General features: G+C 36.7%; 1 protein-coding gene across 2 annotated transcripts in view; it reads left to right on the top strand.

Moving 5' to 3' along the window:
• LRPPRC (leucine rich pentatricopeptide repeat containing) overlaps window positions 1–22545 on the top strand; it is a 100399-nt gene that overhangs the window by 69241 nt on the left and 8613 nt on the right. For both annotated transcript variants that reach the window (XM_068158859.1, XM_068158858.1), the window contains exons 27-35: window positions 208–298; window positions 3461–3603; window positions 3703–3790; window positions 8495–8618; window positions 12787–12875; window positions 16185–16389; window positions 18603–18742; window positions 18903–19018; window positions 22020–22094. In XM_068158859.1, coding sequence (XP_068014960.1) covers window positions 208–298; window positions 3461–3603; window positions 3703–3790; window positions 8495–8618; window positions 12787–12875; window positions 16185–16389; window positions 18603–18742; window positions 18903–19018; window positions 22020–22094 — 1071 coding nt within the window. The remainder of the gene's footprint in view (window positions 1–207; window positions 299–3460; window positions 3604–3702; window positions 3791–8494; window positions 8619–12786; window positions 12876–16184; window positions 16390–18602; window positions 18743–18902; window positions 19019–22019; window positions 22095–22545) is intronic.

Below are 22545 nucleotides of genomic sequence, written 5' to 3'. Positions count from 1 at the left end.
TGTTTTGAAATACTGCATTGTTTGATTTTTATGTTTGTGAAAGGATGTGTGACTGATGAGGTGAACTTAATGCTCCATGTAAATTCTGCTGGTGTGTGTTTAACCAGAAGCACTATTTTAGCTGAATGCGCACAGCATGTAAGTGCACATATGTAGCAAAGTAAGTGCTTGGCTATGGTATAACTGTATTCTTCCTTCTTTTTAAAGATGGATGCTTTGGAACACTTGGTAGAATTAACTAAAAATCTATTTGAATGTGACAGAGATGAGATGTACTATTACATGCTTCAGCTGTGTGGTAAGTGAGCTTGTGATGTTTGTCATATTGTCATCTGTTTTCTTTTGTGGTTAGAGACAGGAAATAGCCCTGAACTGGAGAGTTTTACCTAAGTAGCTTGGATAGTTCATGAGATTGCAAAGTGTGTGTTTGTTTGTTTGTTTTGTTTTGTTTTTTACCTGCAGACCTGAACACATACACAGAAATTACGCAGTACCAATCTTCCAATGCATGCTATTGTCTTGTGTCCTAATAGTGACAGTTTATTCTGTTTCAGATTTTAATATGCTAAAAGAGGAAAAACTGCTCATTTGTTATATCTTTGTAATTGATAAAGCTGGATCACAAAAATGCTTGCTTGCTTGCTTGTTTGTTTGTTTTAAATCTTCACCTGCTTCAACCTATCTTCTGCATCAGTTAGAGGAATGGAAAAGTTTTCAAAATTGAAAGTTCATTTTGTGCTACAGAATCAGTGTAAGATTTTTTCTATAGTGTTTTTAATGTCTTATTTCCTGTATTTTTCAGTCTGTGCTATACAATTTTATGCACAATAAAAAATTTGGAAACTAGTTCTAGTTACTTCAAGATCTTGAAAAAACATTTTGTGTTAAGCTTGGATATGGAGCACTAAACAGTAAATTGCAACATAAAAAGAAAGCATTATAGGGATTAATGGCTCTGTACTTTACAAATGTACATTTATATGTATGCATATATATGAGCCATTACACCAATTCGGTAAGTTTGCTCTTGGGAAAAGTTGCATTTGAGCTTGAAGTAGTTTTAGGCTCTTCCTCATGTATATTTTTTGTTTACTAGAGGTAGTGATGATTTAATGTGAAATAAAATACTATTAAAATTCTCTTTTTCATATATTAATAAAAGAAGTTTCTTTATGATTGCGCTTACTACAAGCAGATGAGATGAGAGCTTACACACACCAAAAAAAATTACCAGAGACCCCTTGAGAACTTTGTTGCTTCACATTTTCTGAACAGCCTTAGAAAGCTTCAAAATCAAACAGTAGCATTACTCAGTTGTGGCTTTGCACATACTGGTTCACCATCAAAAGTCAAGTAGGCCTGAAAAGCAATCTTGTCTCAACAAACAGGGAGCCTTCCTATTTCTCTCCTCATCCTGATCACCTCTGGCAGTGACTAAGTCTGACAGTGTGCCTGCTAGGAAGAGAATCTAAGAAGATAGAATTTATCAAATTCTGTCATGGAAAATCTTCAGTCTTCTTTCAAAAGACAAAATTAATTCCATCTATTCAAAGAAGTGGAAACCATTTGTGAGTTTCTGTCACCATAACACACAAAACCCCTGCACATTCCTCCTTTCAACCATACTAGGTTATCTGTCAAAGTTGCCCCATGCACAAATACGGCAGAGAGTTTTCATTGTGCCACCTAAGCCATTAATTTCAGCCCTATTTTAAGCATATGAAAAAAACTCCAATATACTGGTATTTTTATATATTCAAAAATGTTGACAACAATGCACTTGGCTTTTTTAGAGTCACAGAATAATTTATACTTGAGAGTATATCGGCTCTCTCCCTGAACTAGGACAGCCTCAAAGTTAGATCACACGATGGTATTTTCTAGTGAGTGTTTGAGTGCCAAGGGTGGAGATCAACCAGGCTCCCTGGGCAACCTGTTCCAGGGTTTGATCATCCTCAGATACTCTATTGCTGCAACTTGTCAACCATCGCCTTTCATCCTTGACACTGCTCTTCCAAGGAGAGACTGACTCACTCTTCTCTGTAAAGCTAGTTAGGTAATTGGTCCCATGTTATCCTGCTTTTCTCCAGGTTGCCCAAAACTCATAATCTTCAACTTCCTCTTTTATCTATTCCAGTCCCATGTCTGTTTTGATGGCTGAATTTGCTTTAGTTGCTACCATGTCTTTTACAGTTGTGGAGGCCAAAACTGTACACGGTCAGAGCTCTAGATGTGGCCTCATGAGTGTCAAACGTAAGAACAAATACATGAAAAAGTGTTGAGACCTTTTCTTTCCTGCTATCATCTGCAGTAAGAATCCGCTTTAAAATGGTACCTGCGGTATTTAGTCCTTTTATTTGATTTTGTACTCAGCAAGTTTGCTACCTCTTTCAAAAAGCTGAAGTAATGGCAGAACCTTGTTAAAAGCAGGCTTGTATCTTTATGCATGTGTTTTCTTAAAGCCATGCAGCTCCTGGAAATAATAGAACATTGTGCTGTAACGTTTCGGTACTGCATTGTAATATTGTTTGTAAAACAGCATACCCCAACTTCATAACAGTTCTAGAGAATATTCAAATGTGTTACGCAGCTTCCAGGTGGCTGCTTCAGTGTTTACTTGTGTTACAATATAGTCCATTGGAACCTGAACTACAGAACATCCACGGTTCTGCTTCTGTCTGGTTTGCATCTCCATTTCTGGGATTCTGAGTTAAACCATGGAATGGACAGATTACGGTTTAGCAGATGTTGGCGTTACATAGCTGTGAATAGGATCTACAAACAGAAGTCAATGCTGTTCTGGTGTTCTGTTTTCTTTGACAAGATCCTGATTTTTATGTATTTGCAGTAGTTCATACATACATTTCAGTTCTTGATGAAAATAATTTAATTACTCTGTGAATTTGGTAGAAATTTATTTAAAGTTTTTCAGAAAACTAAACCAGTCTTCAGACACATATTATCTTTTCTTACCAAAATGAGAGCACTTCTTTCTTTTGAAAGTGGTACACTTCTGAGATGTACACACTTTAACTCAGTAGCAACATATCCAGAGGATTTCATTTTGAGAATTTCAAAGTAGAACTTGGAAGTGGTACTTCAGAGCGTTAATGATTAGCAAAAATTTAGAACTGTTTCTACAATTAAAAATCAAGATTATTCAAACTTAGGAGCTGAGGGAATGATTTCTCATTAATTTGAAAGTTTATACAAACCTTTTGTTTGTAGTGTTTTGTGGGTTTTGGTGTTGTTTTTATTTAATATGGGGTTTTGTTGTTGTTTTTATGTTTGTTTTGTGGTTTTCTGTTTGCATCACCTTTTGTATTAAAAGTATTTAGAAATTTCAGGTTGATGATCTTATGAAGCAGAAGTATATTACTATTCTCCAAAGATATCTTTGATTCGTGTTAGATACGTATGTATACTCTGCATTTATCTGAAAATTTGAATCTTGTTTTAGAGAAAAACAGTGACTGGCAAAAGGCTGAAGCTATTTGGACTAAAATTCAAGAAGAAAATGTTGTTCCTCGTGAGAGAACACTAATCTTACTGTCAGATATACTTGAGCAAAATGGTCAGCTTGTTCCATTTGAGATGCCTAAGGTAATTGGAGTTTAACTTTCTGTACTGTACACAATTTGAATGCATTTCTTTGTTGAGAAATGTTAACAGATGGTAACTTACATAAGTTTGTTTTTAAAGGTTAAATGTGAAGATACCAGCAGTTCAAGTGCTTCTGGTGTGGAAGAAAGAAAAATAAGGATGCTTTGCAAGAAAAACAGTGCAAAAGGTAAACTCAAACCCACAGTTATTTTTACCTCATCAACATATATTTTAATTACAGAGCAACAGATGCTTGCCACTGCTTTTTGTTGATTTGCTAGTATGATCTGCAGTTCATTTTACACTGTTGGGTTAACACCATGTTTTATACTTTCAAATGGATCTATTAAACACCAGAAGACAAATTTGTGTGCAGGATTGCTGCTAAAAATACTAATTTAGTGGAACCTATAAAATCTATCTGTTTGCTCACAAGTTTTATGGTGTGAGACATGCAAAGTACAGTGAGAAGAAAGGTTAATATCAAGTTAAAGAGGGTGGGACATGTTTATGGGAAGGTAATTACCTATTAAAAGAGGTTGTTCAGAGATTTTGTATTTGCTCCTGTTGAAGTCTTAAAAGATCAGATATGCTTCCAAAGTATACTTCAGCTGCCTGCCTTATTTAGGCTACAGATTTGGCAAAAAAATAAAGAGATGAGATTAAATGAGGTGGGACTGTGTTAGGGAGATAATCATTGCTCTCTTCTTATGTCTTTTATACGTTTGTCTATTTTCTATTTGTTGTGTTGCAAGGCTATTTATTTATTTTTGAAGGGAGGTTTCAGTGCCTTGTGTAGTGTGTTCAGTTTCTTTTTAACTAAGATTAAAGTTGTCCATGATGCTTGGTACAATTTGCAAACTTCATGCCATTGTTCCTCCCCCAAAGAAATACTCAGACTGTAAAGAAAAGATCAAAACCTTGTCCTCACATCTCACCGCTTCCAAACCCCTCTGCCTGTGGGTGCCATCGCAAAAATAGAACGGTCTCGTTGACAGATCACTTTAGGTCAGTTCTGCAGTGGAAAATGAGTATCTTTTATGTGTAAACTTCCCTGCCTAAAATACAACAAAATTAACTTATATACAAGTATTTTATATGAAAAGAAGTGCTCTTCAGTAGAGTTCTTCTTGGCTTTGTCTGTGTTTAAATCATGGCAAATCTTTGTCTATCTCATCTTCAAGCATCGCACAGCATTTCTGGACCTTTCAAAGAGAGGAGGAATCCAGTCCATTTGTATCATTTGCCAAGGTGGAGAGCATTAGAATATTCCAGGAATCCTTATTTTCTTTGCATGTGCTATAACTATGTATCTCACTTCAAAACACATTAGGTGTAAAAAAATTCATTTTGCTTAGTGAGGTAGATTGATAAGTAGAAGATACTTAGTTATTTTCTTCTCTGTTACCAGTATACTTCATAGGGTGGGCAGACAGATAATTTTAAGTTTCAAGCTTTAAAAGAATCTCCCAGTCATTCTCACACTTAACTTTTTTTTTTAATTAAAATGACCCTATAGAGTTTTTCAGTCACGGGAGGACTGATGAGAGGTCTGAAATGAAGTCTGTAGATCTTGTATATAGGCATCAAGTGTTGTGTTATCAAGTTAATGTTTTCAGGAAATTCATAGAATGGTTTGGGTAGGAAGAGACCTTAAAGACCATCTAGTTCTAATCCCCCTGCCATGGGTCCACTAGACAAGGTTGCTCAAGGCCTCATCCCACCTGGCCTTTGAGCACCACCAGGAAGGGGACATTCAAAACCTTTCTGGGCAGCCTGTTCCAGTGTCTCATCACTCTCACTGTAAAGAATGTCTTCCTAATATCTGGTCTAAATCTGTCTTCCTCAAGCATCAATCCGTTTCCTCTCTTGAGTACAAGCCCATGTAAAAAGTCCCTTCCTGGCTTTCTTGTAGGCCCTTCAGGTACTGGAAAGCCTCTATAAGGTCTCCCTGGAGCCTTTTCTTTCTCCAGGCTGAACAGCCCCAACTCTTGAATCCTGTCCCCATAGCAGAGGTACTAAAGGCTCTGATCATCTTTATGGTCCTCCTCTGCACCCATTCCAGCAGTTTGAAGTCTTTCTTATGCTGGAGGCACCAGAACTGGACACAGTGCTTCATGTGGGGATTCACAAGAGCTGTGTGTGTGGGTGGGAGAATCACCTTCCCCATCCTCCTGGTCACATTTCTTTTGATGCAAGAAATGCAGAATTATTTTCACTGAAGACAAGTCAAGATTCATGGAATGCATTTTATAACATTCCTTCAAAAGTGCGTTGAGCCTTTGGTATCATGAATGATCAGGGGGAGAGAACAAGGAATGCTTGGACCTTGCAGGGAGACTGGTTTAAAACCAAAATATAAAATGTAACTGCTAGCATCTGATACTTAATTTCACAGTAAATTATTCCTGCAAATTTTTTAATTTAAAGGGAGAGGAAGTGGTCTGAAGCTACTGAGAAATAAGGGGGGAAAAAAGACAAATGTTGGGAAACAGTTCCTGTCTTGTATGGAAACCATTTTCTCAATCTTAGAAAAGCCCTCATCTATGTAATACACATTGTCACTTCTATGTAGCAGTATCATGTAATTTTGATGTGAATGTAATAGGGCAGAATATACATCAGCTTTGTCAACATCAGCTTTTTATAAGAAAAATATTTACTTGTTCTAGTTATGTTACAAATTTCACAAACTTCCCAACTCTGTCATGGAGGTGTTTTGAAAATCTGTTCTCTGACATGCCTGATTCATGTAAAGTCATATCTTCATTTTTGTCTTGACTACGTGGTGTGAGAACTTCAATCCAGGGGATCATGTTACACATATCCTAAACCATTGAAATTGCTGAAACAAATTTGACTGATTTGAGAACTGAGAGTTTCTTGGTAAATTGTCACTTTTGAAACAAATCTTTCTACTTGAAATAGCTAATATGACACAACGTGATTTTGAAACCAAGAACTTTTGCTTTTGAATGCTAATATACTTCAGTAATTTTAGATACCATCTGAAGAAGTAATAATCTGATAATACCTGTTTGGCCTTATATCTCAAGTTGAGATTTTTCTAGGTATACTTCAGACACACACTGATGCCAAATGAAGTTAATAATCAGAATAAGATAATCATTCTGAATTTGGGAATGACATACACAACAAAATATCCCACAACAGGAAAGCAAAACGGATGCAGAGATTCTTAGTTCTTCATTGGACTAGTCATTACCCAAAAAAAAGATAGTTAAATGTATTTCCTTATAGAAATAGAATATTTATTTTGTGGTCTATGGTAACATCTGCTTGACAGCATGTCATCTGGTGGCAAGGTCCATTTCTATGCCAAAACAGTGGAAAGCAATACTCAAAGAAAATACTTAAAATTGTGAAATCCTAGTTCAGTCTGAAGACAGCAGGGCTTTCCTAGGGTCCTCCAAACATAAGGAGGTTTTGGCTTTAAAAAAATAGAATCTAAACAGACTTTCACAAACAGAAAGAGCAAACCTATGACCAGTCAGCATCTGAGCACATAAAAAAGTACATCACATTGCAACTGTACTTAACCTACAAGTAAATGTGGTGGAGAATTTCAAGACCTTTCCTGTGTTGCTCTGCTGTTCTGTTGGTCAACAATGCAATCACTCTTGTTTTGTCAGACATATCCTCTTTCCATCTTTCTCATGGCTGTCTCTTGTATATGAGACCTGCATATACAGAAGTGGATTCAATTTTTACAGTGATAGTATTATCCTGTTTCCTTGTGCATACATACATGAACAGAGTCCAAAGTAGATTATGCATGACAACATTAGTTGTAATTATTAAACCATTGTGTGTTTGTGTCATAAATTATAAAATCTATGAATAGTTATTTTTGTGCCTGCATTCCAGGAGGTTTTTATGTATACTCTTCAACTGAAGAAGTTTAAGATTCAAATGAAAAAGCACACCCAACAGTTTTGCTTTGGGGAATGCCAGCTTAAAATTCTGCTTCACACTGTAGTAAGTGCTGTTAGTACAATGCTTCTTGTGACAGCAAGACTGAAATAGTTGTCTTCTGTTCTTACTTTCAAAGTATAAGAAAAATCTCATACAGTGAAACTTACACTGATAGTTCAATTATTTCTGAGGAATTTTTTTTAATGGTTATTGTGGCTGTGATTTGAATTAACAAAGGGATTTTTTTTGTTTCAGTAAATGAAATACACAATCACAGTTTACATCTAAAAGACCACTTGTGATTCTTAACACAGCTTTCTAGACTATGTTACAACCGGGATGGCAGTTTTCGCTGCATGTTTATAGCTGCATAATCTTGTTTCAGAAAAATAAATGACTGAAAAGTGTGCTTATCATTTTTTTTTTTTTTCCCCTTTTTGGTAACATCTTTTCATACACTGACAGTTATTGTGAATGCATGAAATAAAACTGTTAATCAGTCAAACAAATGCAGTGTAGTTTACTTGTTAAACATCTGTATATTTGTAAATTGTATGCTTTGTATAAATCTTGTCGTAGCCAAATAATTTGATCTCCCCATATTGGAATCACCTCCTATATTATTTGTTAAATGCTGTTGTGATCATGCACCAGACACAGTAACTATATACCCCAGAATTATGTGTTGCTTTTAAAATCCTGAGTCTTCCCCTTCTAACCAGCGTTGTTGATATTTGAGCAACAGCCATATATAGAAAAAACGTAACAGCAAACTTCTTGTGCCGTGGAGGTATGTGTCAATTGATTGTTGTATACAAGCAGTTTTGTACAAGCTGTGACCAACAGCTTTGACCCCCAAGGTGCAAGCAGAGGATAGATACAAGATGGACCTTTTCAATGAATAGGTGATTTCTTTCAATGACATTTCATGTTGACTTTTTTTTTATTTCTATAGAGGCCTACAGTGTTTTCCTGAAAATGCCAGAGAAGAATGCGCTTCCTTATCGTTCTTACGAAACCCTCATAAAAGCATTGTTAGCACAGGGTTGTCTGGAAGAAGCCATCCAAGTGAAACAAATGTAAGGCTTTTCTGTGTTTGAAGGATTTAAACTGGGCAGGGGGAGGTGTTTTTAAATAATTTCTGGATAATTGTCTGGTAATTTTTTGTATTTCAATGGGACAAAAGGTCATGGCCTCATAATTGGAACCTATGGTAAGCAATAAATGGGTGTTTCATGGGATGATATGCCATATATTGAAAAGGTGCTAGAGTGACAATATGTATTGCTAATAACTCATTTCAGCTAACAGTATCAAGAAATGTACTTGGCATCAGAACTGAAAGTCTACCCTTCTGGCAGTCTGCCTTTTCCTCTTTAGAGCAATATCCAAATAGACAAGATTCCTTCACTTAACTGCCTGTGAGCCTTCCCCTCAATCCCCCTCCCCACTGCTGTCCTACCCTACCCACTCTCCCTAGCAGCTGGCTGCCTGCCAAATACAAAATGGTATGTTTGACTGTGATGCCAGTGGCTAGGAGATGACCATAAACCTTAAATCCAACTCTTATTCTTCTGAAATAAATCCAACCTGCTGTCATGTGTTGTTAGAATCACCAGAATGGAATTAACCTTTGTAGTGGTTTGAGCCTTAACTGGAGTTTAAGAGCTCAGATGGTAGCAAAAAAGCCGAGAAATCTCCCTTCTGCCCCCGAAGAAACTGGAGGTAAATCTACCAAAAAATTATCTGGAGTTGTTTTAGAAGTAGGAGAAGTAAATTTTTTAACAATACTTATATAGCAGTAACAGGGACAGTTTACAAAGGTAAGGAATAAGGATGAATAGGAGACTATACAAGACTAAATTTGGATGGCCTTGTATCTCCCTTGATATATGTGGATTTCAGTCCTTTAGGGAAGCCTGGATGCGGCAGGGAGAAGATCAGGCCTCACCACGTGGCAGAACCAAGAGGCCAGCAGCGGCCGTTGGTCCTTTCAAACAGGCAAGGCAGGAGCAAAGAGCAAGAATGTCTGCCACGCCCTCCCCTTTGTAGTCTTGCTGAACAGGAAGGGGGAATGGACCCAGGCGATGCCTCCACCTGGGAGGGTGAAGCCAAGTCCACCTGGATCAGGTTTCTTTTGTGCCCTGGGGAAGCAGGGTTCTCACAACCCTCCCCCCCTCCCAGGATGGGTGTAACCCAGCACAACCTTTTTGAGAGCTGTATAGTACGCCGCTTGCTTTAATTTTTGCCTGTAATGTGTGTTCTGGCCAGATTACAAGTGTTACCACTCATCAGTGTAGACGTAAAAAGAGCAAAAATCTAAGTTGTTTGGGTTCTTCGGCTAAAAAAAGAACAGTCATTTTCCTCAAGCCTATTTTTGACTGAATAAAGTGAATTTGAAAGTGCCTGTAGGTAACTTAAATGATGCACAGAGCTCTATAAAAAAAAGTAAGAATTTTTGTAGTAAATTGAGATTTTTATGTCCAAGAACCAGTATAGTGTAAGATGATGTGTATTATTTTCAGGGGCTTTTAAAAAATATCTAGACTGAATTTGCCTTTCATTGAGAAAGCATGCCTGAATTTTGCATTCAGAGCAACAGAATAACATTTCTGCAAATAGGTTTCAGTAACTGGGCTTTATGATGAGGAATGTTTGTGCTTGATGCATGCATGCCTTATATCAAGAAAAAACTAATGGAAGCAACTGATAAATCTTTCTAAGTGGAAGATGTAAAGGAGATGTTTTAGAAGTACAAAGAATGTTGATAAAATTTGGGTAGTTAAACATTTGCAGAAAATATTAATGTATTGAAAGATTCCTCAGGGATGAAGTTTGAAACTTTATAGTGAAGATTTATTCATGCATTGACTGCTTACCTGCTCTGCAGCTCAAACACTTGTAAGAAGTTGCACAAAATATTGCATGCAGTAATTTCCAAATTGGAAGAGCAGTAAGAGGGTGTTGGCTTGTCCTAATTTTTCAGTGATACAGAATTAACCACTTTAGATAAGTGTTTTCCTATGTAAATTAAAAATTTAAGGGGGGGAAAAATGAACAAACAATTTTAAAGACTAAAAAACCTTGGAGATGTGTTTTAAAGGATTAAATTTCTAAACCTTGAGATATTTAGGAAAAAAAAAACACACCAGGATTTCATAAGAGGTCACTGGTCAAAGCCAACCATGATGATAACCCCTGTGCTTCTCAGAACTCTCACCCTGTCTTGTAGCATAGAAATGCCAAAAGATGACATTCTCAGAAGCCTGTAAGAGTTCACTCTTGCTTCAAGGCAGAAAATGCTGTGTATTGGCAGTGCTCTTGGTGTTTGTGTCTTCTTTTTCTAGTAACAAAGTGATGCTTACATTAAGCATTTTCAAAAGTCTGTAAGTTTTAAATTATTCACTGAAATAGAGTGATTGTGTGTGTACTCATGGTTGCAGAATAGCAAATCTTGGTTTCGCACACATTTCTGCATGCTTGACAATTTTTCTAACCTCATATTACAAAGAGATTACTCCTAAATGTGTGCAGTGGCCTGAAACTTGTGCAGCTCCTAAGGTTTTCATAAAATACAGAAAAGCTACCTTAATTTATATACACTAACATCTTTTTCTTTCTACTCTGCTTGAAGCCAAATTTTTAATTTAAATAATATTTACAAAGCCTTACTATGAGCATTATCATAGACAACAAAATAAGTTGTTGGGGTTTTTTTTGTGTTTTTAAATCTTCTGTCTTCTTATTCCTCTGAGAAACTTCCCTGAGAAAGTGATGTGGTAGAAGGAAATTGCACTCTTATTCTGCATTTCTAAAAAAGGGAAGAGATACCGAGTTTGCTGATGTGTTGTCAGTCCAAGTCTAGTTGCTTTTCCATTCTATCACTGATTTGAGGAATATTTACTGCATCTGGTCCAAGAAGTTTTAAATAGAAATTTAGGAGTATTGGAATGATGGATTAGTTCTGTAATAGTAGCTAACATCTATTTAATCACACTAAAGATTGGAAGATTGGGAGAAAGTAAATCCTTTGTTATATGTAATTTACAGTCTCATGCATGAATTGTTGACTTAAGGGCTTTGACAGATGGGACAAAGAGAGGGGGGGAAGGCGGAACTGAGCAGTGGGTGCTTAGGCAGGGATTAAGAGGATTGGTTGGGAGAGTAAGAAAATCCCGAGTCCAATGACTGCATTTGTGAGCCTGGGAGGCTGAAAGTGACTGAGAGGATAGTCATATTGTGTGCTATGTGAAGGATTTTCTTGAGATTGAGGAGAATAATTTAGCAATGACCCTGCTTACCTCCCAATCCGCTCAGCTTCTAAGTTCAAGTAGGTAGGCTGCTCAGTTGTTTGCCACAAGATGATCAGTGAGGTTTATCTTGATTGCTGATATGGTAAATGGCAATGCCCCCCTTTTCTGTGTAGAGATTTTGTAATCTAGAAATGAACACTTGTAAAGTTATCCGTAGATATTAAAAATGTTGCTATATGTCATACAATGTCAGCAGCAACATTTTGTCGTATAAGGTCAAGGTGATTGGTGGTTAGTCTCTCTTAACTAATTTCCAGAGTGTTAGAAAAGCTTTAGCGGTGTTTTTAAAGTGAAGACTGTCTTGGGACTGGATATGTGAAATTTGGTATTACAGCAGATAAAGAATTGATAAGGGGAATAGAATTTTAATGTGGCTAAGGCAGCAAATGGAGTATGTTCGCTTTAAAACCTGTATACATCTAGATGACAGAAATTTGAAAATTAATCAACCAAATGATACGGTGTTAGTTCATAATATGCTTTAGTTTATGTTTAAAATATACAGTGCTGAAAATAAGTGTTTCCTTTTTATTGCTGAAAGAATAGTTTTATATTTTATAATTATGGTGACTGTTCAGGAAAAGAAGAAAAAGTATCCAGCTTAGGATACAACAGAACAATGCAGGGCATGCAGTTATTTTAGTCATCTAATATGTCAGCATTCAAGAATCTGAACCGATTGTTTAAAAAAAATCTTGTACTTTGTTTCTTTTGTTGCTCACTTCCAACTTTGTCATCTGTCAGAATGCAAAAAAAAATTATCCTTCTATAACCATTGACAGGATAACACAAAAGCTGTCTCCAGGTCGATATTTTGCAGCAATATTTTTAACATACGAACAGTAGTTTTTATAATTTCACCTTGGTGCTCAACCATTTATTATCGTATCAGAAGCATGTCAGTAATTCCTTTCTAAATGTCTGCTTCTTTTAGTGCCGAGACCCACATCAAGGGCTTCACACTGAACAGTGCTGCCAGCAGCCTCCTCATCATATCGCAAGTTAGGCGGGATTATTTGAAAGGTATGTCACAATGCTTGACCTTTACGTCACATTAATGCCTCTGCAGATTTTTCTTGTAACGCCCTTCGAATACTTGGATAAAGGAGTCCATTTAGCAAATTACCTGCTTATCAAGAGCCTTTTGTGGTAGCTGAGAGACGCAAATTACTGTACATGCATTTATAATACAGCTTGAATATGAATGTACTTGTCATTTGACCACTTAGTCCAGTTTCCATTCCATTTAACACAAGATGGGTTTTCTTAAGATGAATCACAGCTCTTCAGACATGCAAAATTTGTGCTCCAGAACGAGAGAAAGTACAGGCTTTCAAGTGCGTTAAAATTCACAGCACAAGTCATTTTGCTTTGGAAATTAACATACTTTAGAGCATCTGAAACAATTCCCAGCAGTTGTTTCCTGCATAGTGTGTTGATTGTGTGAGATATCCGATGAGTTAAATTGACTGTTAAATGCGTATGATTGTGCACTAAATGATTATAATATTGATTTTAAAACTTAATCAAATACTTTTTAATAGTTCTCAATACTAACAGTAACAAAATGTTCACTTTGGTTTTCTTTTAAACGTAGCAATGATGGAAGAGAAAACGGTGGCTGAATAGTATGTAAGAGTAGCCAAAAAGATGCTGGGTAAAGTTTTGCAGTTGTCTTGTTTTAGTTCTCAGCATTGGCTGTTTTGCAGCCTAGAGTTCAGCTCCAAAACATTACATTTTAGAACTTAAAAGAAAGGAAAAATCTGCAAACACCCAGTTTTACATGCAGTGCTGTGTCTTTTGCCCTAGTGCAAGAGTAAATGCAGGGTTGATACGTTTTTTTGTCATTGTATTTAAGCATCAAATCAGCTGTATAAAAGATGTACTGCACTGAATTTTACTTTCATATCAGAAGGTATACCAAAAAATAAATTTTTGATTCTGCCATTAGTTAGTTTTATTTCATTCTGTGAAGCAAACCTGTAGTAACTCATACAGTATGCTATCAGCTACACTAAAATACTCTTAAGATGAACATTTAGACATGTCTTCTCTCTTGTACACTTTCCTGCAACTCATGAACTTCTTCCAAATTCCTTCCCCACTCATCTGGTATCATTGTCAGATGTCATCAGATGAAGTATGTGTGCTGAATGCCATTGGTTCTCTTGGCAAGTCTTAAGTTTTAATGGCTTTCAAGGCCTTCACCTGACTTCCCTGTCTGATTTTATTCTAATAACTTTCTCTTGTCCAATGTGCCATGAGTTTTTGCCAGCTTCTCCTAAAAATCTTCTCTTTGTCAAACTGTCACTGATCTTTTCTATATTCTGCCAGTCTTTAGCACTAACTACATGATTTCTTCTTAGTTAGCATACTAAAATCTCTGCCATGTAAGTCTTCTTCCTTGATATACTTGAAAAATAGTTCTTTTTGCACAACACAAAGTGTCTCAAGAAGTTTGTGGAATTACACTGGTTTGTAAAATGTCTTTATCGTATTCATTGAACAAATTTTACTTTTGGTAATTTAATTGACTAGTCAGTCTTGATCATTTTTCTATTTTAATCTAAAGGTGGCGCTTCCCTTTTTGCAAGTGAAGCACTGAAAATGCAAGTTTCTAAATATTTCAACCCTATTGGTCACTTTCAGGCCGATATTTTTGTCGGTGAACTCCAGTTGTCCTGCATCCTGTGATGGCTTTCATGTCTGTAAAACTTGTTTGTTTCATCAAATACTCATATAGTTCACCATCATTCTTTGCTGTGCAATGTGGCATAGTTAAAAGCTTTTATTCAGGTCCCTAGATATCCTCACAAGAGCTGTAATGTCTTCTGCCAGGAACTTGGTAAAACCCATTTTACTTTAAGAGTCAGAACCTAAGTTTCACTTTAGGGAATTTGCAGTTTGTGGGAAAGCCTTATGATTTTTACAAGCTTTTAGCTACCTGGGTTTAAGTGCTGAAAAATCAAGGGATTAGCTTATGAGTTGAGATTAGTAGCGGGTGCTTTTGCATAAACAAAAAAACCCAACCAAACAAACCAACAACACTCCATCCAAAAAAACAGCTGGCACCAACCAAACCAAAACCCCCAACCATGCAGCCCAGCAGAATTACCCAGCACGTTCCTAGGTCATGCAGCAGTGCTGCGCACATGCAGCTTTCAAATCTTCCTCTCTCTTCATTCCTGAGAGGGCTGGTAATGCTCCGTACTGAAGTGAGGTCCACACTTAGTCAGGAGAGAATTTGAACGTGGTGTGTGTTTTGTGTTTGCTTTTTAATATCAAGAATCTTGCCCATGTTGTATTGCTCCTTTTTTTTCCCTAAAAAGAAAGGGGAGGGAGGAGAGTGAGGAAGGATGCAACTTACTGTAAAAGAACCTTAGGCATAGAGGATGCTTTTCCTTCCTCTCTTGTAAAAGGTAATACTGGATTTCTGCAGTATCTGCATGCTGAATTCAAATGTTAATGTTGTGGAGTTCCAGTGGTTGCATATTGTGTTAGAAGTGTTACTCCTTGGTATTACAACTATTGTCTGTGATTACTCGTGCCTGTGCTAGTAAGGAGTAGGAGGGTTTTACCAGAGGGGCATATCTTTCTCTGTGTGTTTGCTCATTGTATAACATAAATTGACAAGAATTGTAGTCAGAGAAATCGCACTTCATCTTGTGGTGACTGTGGGGTATTTGTAGCAGACAGACAGGAGATGACTTTTTTTAATATTTTAAACATGGGTAATTGCTTTAACTTAGGAGTTCCTGTGGAAACTGTCCAGTGTTGAGTTTATTCATGTATTGAGGCTTGCAACTCATGTTTTTATTTAAAAATTAGATGTTGGTAAGCAAAAGTTTTGGTGTGCTCTTAAAAAGACATCTGAATACTAAACAGTTTCAATAATGAATTGCATTTTGAAGCTATATTCCTAAGTATGCAACATTTTTTAGTTTTAGTAAAGAAAATGTATTGTAGTTAGAATACAAAAAGGAGGCAAGAAAAGCTGAAACAGTTATGACTCCTCAAGTCACAATGGAGAACATTTATGAGAGAGCTGCTTTCCTTGAGCCGGACAGTAAAAAATAAATGTTGAAAATATCTTAATACGTTTTATTGAGCAAATGCTACAGCATTTTAGCCTAATTTATTGTTGAAAGTTTTTATTGGGTTGTGTATATATTCAAGTTTTAATTCACCATAGCACATTTGGGGCTTAAGTTGAGCAAGAGAAATTATTTTCAGTACATGTTTTTAAAAGGATATGGTTAATGATACCAGCAGCATGGTTGCCTACTGAATAAAATCTGATTACCTTTTCCCTTATTTCTATACCATTGTCAGATGCTATGACTGTTTTAAAAGGAATGCTTGACAACGGCTCGTTGCCTACTAGACCAGGAGTGACTGCACTTATTCAGGCTCTGGCAGAAAAAGGAGATCTAAAGAACCTGCAAACACTTAAAACCATGCTGGAAGACATCACACAATCAATTAATTTATCTCCCTCACTAATTGCTAATGCTATTGCATTGGCTCATACTGAAAAGTAAGTATTTATACAACTAGTGTATGTAATTCTTTCATGCAGAGTTGTGGGAGATCCCTTGCATTATCCATTTCATTCTGTTTCTGTTCTTGGAATCCTAGATGTTAAAATTCAGGTCAAGTTGAGCAGTGTGTTTTGCAGTTGTGTTGTGGTATCACTTCCCGAACATTTTTGGTTGAAAATAAGTTTGAAATACAGGGATAGCTATGAAATGTGTGGGACAGCATGAAGTCTTCTCTGGTGGTGAAACACAGCTTCAATACCTTTGTCCTAACATATCACACCTCATATAAAGTGTGTTCTTCTTGGTGTTAGATCAAAAGTCCATTGAAATCTGTGAAATTCAATTATTTCATCAAAATAAATGTAAAAAAAAATAAAATCTTGGAACTTACAACTTTTGGCAACAAAAAATCTGCTACCTGTTTCAAGAAATGAAATGACAAAATAGCACTGTTTACCCTTAGAGTGTCAAAGCCAGACATACACCTGTAGAGCAATTTCATAAGTTTTGTCCGAATTGGCTGCAGTGCTGGTTTAGGCCCAGTTTCTGACATGAGGTGTATCCCCACACTACGAGTATCCTTCAGTTCAGCTGTTTGATTCAGTGTCATAGCCTGCCTAGCAGTACAGTTCTAGTTTAACCTTTGTATAAAGCTGCATGATGGAAGAAGCACTTCTGGGAGAAAGGGCATACTTCTCAAATATGCTTTGCAGGGAAGAACCAGTCTTCAAGAATCCTACATAGTCTGTTATTTCAAACTAGTTTCATTAGGTAGAGCTCCTGTGGCTAACTTGGCAGGAAAGCTGTAGAACCATGTAGTCTGTAATAGATATCTGGTTGCCTCAGGCATGCAAGACCAGAGAGAACAGTCACTGAAGTGTTTGGAACAGCAAGATAACTTGAAAGAGGACCACACAGACCAGTTCCAGTAGTGAGCTCTGTTTTTCAGTGGCTGAAAATATAGAATATCTGTAAAGGGCTGATCCTCTAAATACCTAGATCAGCATGGTCCTTGACACACAATATTTCTAGTGCAATTACTTTTGCCTAAATTAAACACTTCAAATAGGAGAGGTATTTCAGCATTTGTCTCATGCATATTTTCCTGTGTCTTCACATCATGGAAGTGTTAAAAAGTCATGCTGTGTTCTTAAGCTATAGACTAGTGACAGTAGTAAATAAATAGACTGCTGTATGCAGGCACAAATTCTTTATCAGTACTAACTTTTCTTTTGCCAACCTAACCTAGCTCGGTGGATATATGAATATACTTAGCAGAAGCATATTTTATTTTTTATAAATACCTTGCAAGCTATACTCTGAGAACTGTGAAAAACAATTTATTGGTCAATTCACGTTTCTGATAGAGCTTTCAAAGCCTTTTTCTATAATTTGCAAATGGCCTATGCTGCTTCACCTAAAACCATTCATTCATCATACTCTGATTTCTTCTTCAATTAAATTAGGTTTTAGAGTGGACTGGTAAGGGTAGTTGTCATGTGAACTTTTAGAATGCTAGAAGTAGAGTTTTCACTTCAGTGAATAATTCCTGCATTATTTTATTAGCATTTGCTGTACTTAAGCCATAGCATTAAAGGTGTTTAGCCAGACGTACTGACCATGTGACATTAGAATTGTCTTTTGCATCCAGAAAAACAGGCATGGATAAAATCAGGTAAATAATTAATTGATAACATTTAAAAAAACCAAACTTGAGTTGTGCACATTAATTATTCAGTTACTTTCTGTTAATGTTTTGATTTTGCCTTCTAGATTTGCAGAACACACTGAACTCTTCTTTCTTAATGAAGAAAAAGTATATCAGAATTACTTAGGCTTTGTACAGGTCAAATCCTGGAGGAGTAATTGGAGTTACCTCTTTTTTTTACCAATCCACCAATGAAATTAGTTTAGAATATCTACTTGTTTTCGTCAACATTCCAAAACATTCAGCCATAGTGCCCCAGTACTGTCCTTTTCTTAAAGGCACAGCCTCAAAAAGTCACAGTTCATAAAAACTATTCATGGGTTGATTTATTCGTTCAGTCATAAGTGGCTTCGCTTTTACAATATCTGAATGAAGTTATAGGTACTCAACTATTCCTGAGAAAAATAACCTTCGTGTAGAAAACAAAAACGTTAGTATAGTTGCTTCTTTAGGTTTAGAAATCTTGATTTCAGAAACTAAGCCAGTTCAATCTTTTCCTAGCAATGACCTTGATGCTGCAGTGGAATACCTCGAGCCTCTGCTTATCTCTGGTGCACAGAACCCTGATCAAGCTGTCAGAAATATTTCCTATTTGTTAAGAAAGGTGTCTGAAGAAGGATTAGAACCAGCTTTGGAAAAATGTAAGTTAATTGCAATGATATTTAAATATTCTGACTAGACAGTGTTATGAAAGAGCTATTACATGTAAAATCTGCTTAGTCAGCATAATTCATGCCTGTGAAGTTTACAAAAGTGGCTTTTCAATCAAAGATTTTTCCTTATGTACCTATCATTTTGCAGTTGGTACGATGGCAGAACGGCTGGCCAGTCAGTTTGGAATTTACAGACCTGTCACAGATCTTTTCCTTCAATATGTCAGTGCAGACAGAGTGGATGATGCCCGATCACTGGTACAGGTAATGACATAACAAGGAAGTACAGAAATGCTTAGAGCTGTTCTAAGGTTAGCTGAGAAATTGTCAGAAAGCAATGTTGTATAGCACAGGCTGATACTAATATGCTTTTGAATTTTTCAGTGTGAGTAGCAGTAGCACAGTTTATTCCAAACCATGAGCTAGTACTGTAGTACTAATAGTAGTAGTGGGTGCCAGTTAGAAGGTTTCTTGTCTTCTAACAACACAAAGGAAATAAAGGAAGGCTTGTATACTGCTTGAAATTCCTTTCAATGCAAAAGCTTATATAGATTTTCTACTAGACAGCAGTTGCTTTTTGCAGTTTCCTTGCAACTTCTCACAAGTGCTACAAACATAATAATACTTTACAGTTTTTGTACAATTTGGAAACCAGAAGCAGGCAATGTTTGCTGTTCATGGACCTTACTTCACTTGATTGCTATAATACTGTACGTGCTGGATTGAAGGTTTATGAAGAGCTGAATTTGCTTTGTATTCACTTAGTGTCATAGCTACATTAAAAGACAAATGGTGGTCTCTGGGCTGCAGTCTCAGCAGTCTTCAAGGAAGTGAGACAGCTGCATTCATGCCGTTTGTACTGAGCTAAAGACAAAGCCAAGACAGAGATGAAGTGAACTGTGGGTGATGGGTGCTGCTGCTGTCAGCATGCACGAACAGGCTCCATCACGAAGGCTCATCCCAGCAGTTGTGCTGATTCTGCAGATTGTTCAATCATAGAATACCAGGTTGGAAGGGACCTCAAGGATCATTTGATCCAACCTTTCTTGACAGAAGCACAGTCTAGACAAGAGGTAGAGGTCCAGCTGTATCTTACAAGCGTCCGATATTGGGGAATCCACCACTTTCCTGGGGAGATTGTGACAGTGGCTGATTGTTCCCAATGTTCTGTGTGCGTAGGCTTCTCTCTCAGACTGAGGGCTCTTGCCATCTCCTAGTAGTGCATACTGCTCCATTACCAGTTCCTCAGTATTTTAAGCTGCTAAAGAAAAGGCTCTCCTTCATCCATTAGATGTTTTGTGATATTCCAAGGCCATTTTTTGGGGGGAAGAATGCATACCAACAAATATGTTCAGTGAATTCTGTTATATTGCAAGGTCTGGAATTTGTATATTCCCTGCTCTGGAATAGGACTTTGTTTCTGGCTTTGCCCAACTGATCATCTAAGTATAAATTAAAAGGAGACTACCATTTTGATAGAAAGCCCTCATAGCTACGTAGCATGACACAAAGTGCAGAAAAATCTCAAGTTATTTTACTCTTCCTGGTTTATTTTTTTTGATAGCTTTTTGGTTGAAATGCATGAATTGAAGGAGTGAATGAAAACCACCTCTTGTTAAGATAAGGAGTTTTGTGTTTTTAAGTAAAATCTGTGTGTTCTTAAAATTTCCATTTTCATTAAAAAATTCATATTACAACAGCATCCAAATGTTGGAATTAAGTTAATGGCTCTATATCATACTTGAAATAAGATGGCATGCACTTTATCTTGGGGATAGTATTTCATATTAAGTGGTCATTCAGAGATGAGCTTGAGTTGAAACTACTGTGGATATGAGAAAATTTGTTTTTCAAATGGTACATAAAAGCCTTTCAGTTGAACGTTCTGCACTGCTGCTGTGGATCCAGTGTTCTCCTACTCTGTAACTAGAAGGTAGTAGTAAGCTCTGGCCATTGTTATGTTCTGGAAAAGTAAACTGCAATCTAAGTGAATTATTTCATGTGTAATGATCTGAAATACTATGCTACACATGGAGAATCTTTGCTATCAGAAATGCATGTAAGTCTATGGAAACGCTGAAGAAACAGCAACAGTGTATTTTGTACTATATGGAGGGAGGTCAGGGGGTGGGGAACAAAGGCAGTTTGCTATTTCAGCATTGGAGGGGGCTGCGGAAGACCTTTCTTTCCATCTCTCTTTTCTCAGGGCATCTACTAATAGTGGGCGAGAGTGGCTTAGAATCAGTAGTAAAATGTTGCAGGTTTCTCCCATGATAATTTCACCTCTGTTCATCACCATAATGCAATTTTTTTGTCAGAACACTTCTCAGTTTGCCTGACGGAATGAGGTTCATGGTCCTTAAAGAGCATGTCAAACCACATTGCACATACAGTACATTTATAATGACATAAACAAAAATTCGATTGCATATGTCTAAAGTACTAAGCGAATGCAGTAAATTCATAGTGTGTGTATTTTTATAGGCGTAGTATTCGCTTTCTGTGCATTTTGGTACTGATAAAGTATCTTACAGAGGGTGAAAAGCACTGTGCATTGTAAGAATTTTAGAACTGACACCTTTGAGGAGCATACACTAAAATATAGTCTTGAATATTTTATTTTGCCGTTGTTTCTAATTGAAGAGAGATTTTTGATTTATCTGGTCTGTCTCAAACTTTTAAGTTCAACTTCTCTTTCTCTCAAACACTGTCTATTGCAGTGAAAGCCTTTTATAAAATAGAGAGATTGAAATCAGTCCTTTGTATGCATAAGTGTAGGTAATTATACTTTAAAGAGAACTTGCTTTGTACATTTTAATTTTTATAAAGAAATGAGCAGTTATCTCCCTGACACCTTATTAAATGTATAATTAACCTTATGATCCCTAGCTCACTTGTGAATGCTTGGCAGTATAATTGGAGAGGAATAGTGTTTCTCTTTTTCATTCTTTTGCAGTCCTAAACCTCGTTTTTGTGGTATGTTGAAGTATTAGTTTAATTCTTTTCCCTTTTGTTTCAAAAAAATGTATACCTACCATTTTACAAACACTGTTTACCGAAATGGTGCGTGAAATGGAATTGTTTCCCGTGTTCAGGGGTGAGTTTGTTGTTGGATTATTTTTTTCAGACTCATGATCAATTATTTATCTTGTAAGTAAATAATACACTGTTATACTATTTTAAGCATCTGTAACAGGGAATTTTCACCTTAGTAATTTTCTTCATTGCTAACCTTGTGACTGCTACGTTATTTCTTTTTCTTCAGAGATGTGGTGCACTAGTTGAGGAGAAGAGAGTTTTCGTGAGTTTTATGGCTAGATTGACAACTAAACCTGGTCAGGTATAAGATTTTTCTTTTTTTTTGTGTATGTCATTGTATGTGCAGCAAAATGCTATTCCCTTCACCTCTGCTGAAGTGTTTTGGATCTTGAACGTCATAGTTGACAGCTCTGTCAAGTTTCTTGGGGAGGGGGGAGGTTCGTTTGAAGACCTGAACACTGTTAACGGATCAGTTTTACTTTATGGAGCATGTTGGAAAGGAGAGTGTAGTTAGTGTTTTCCATTGTTTCAGTAACTTCCTCCATTTTTAATAGACTTATGTCCTACAAACATTGTGCCTTAAATGTTACACTGCACTATTCGGTTCAGTATTGCGATCTGAAAGTACTTTGTTGTCTGCCTTGTATGAAGACAAGTGCAAGTTAAAACTTCAGCTTCTCGCTAATGATGAAATATCTCTATGTTTATATTAAAAGACACATTTCATACTACTTGTTCTGGTGGCTTGGGCA

The sequence above is a fragment of the Melanerpes formicivorus genome, unplaced genomic scaffold, assembly GCF_026170545.1.
Source record: "Melanerpes formicivorus ecotype bairdi unplaced genomic scaffold, bMelFor1.0.p_v2 SCAF_43, whole genome shotgun sequence".
Taxonomy (NCBI): Eukaryota; Metazoa; Chordata; class Aves; order Piciformes; family Picidae; genus Melanerpes; species Melanerpes formicivorus.
Note: the sequence above shows the minus strand (reverse complement) of the source record. Positions and strands in the feature narration are given on the sequence as shown.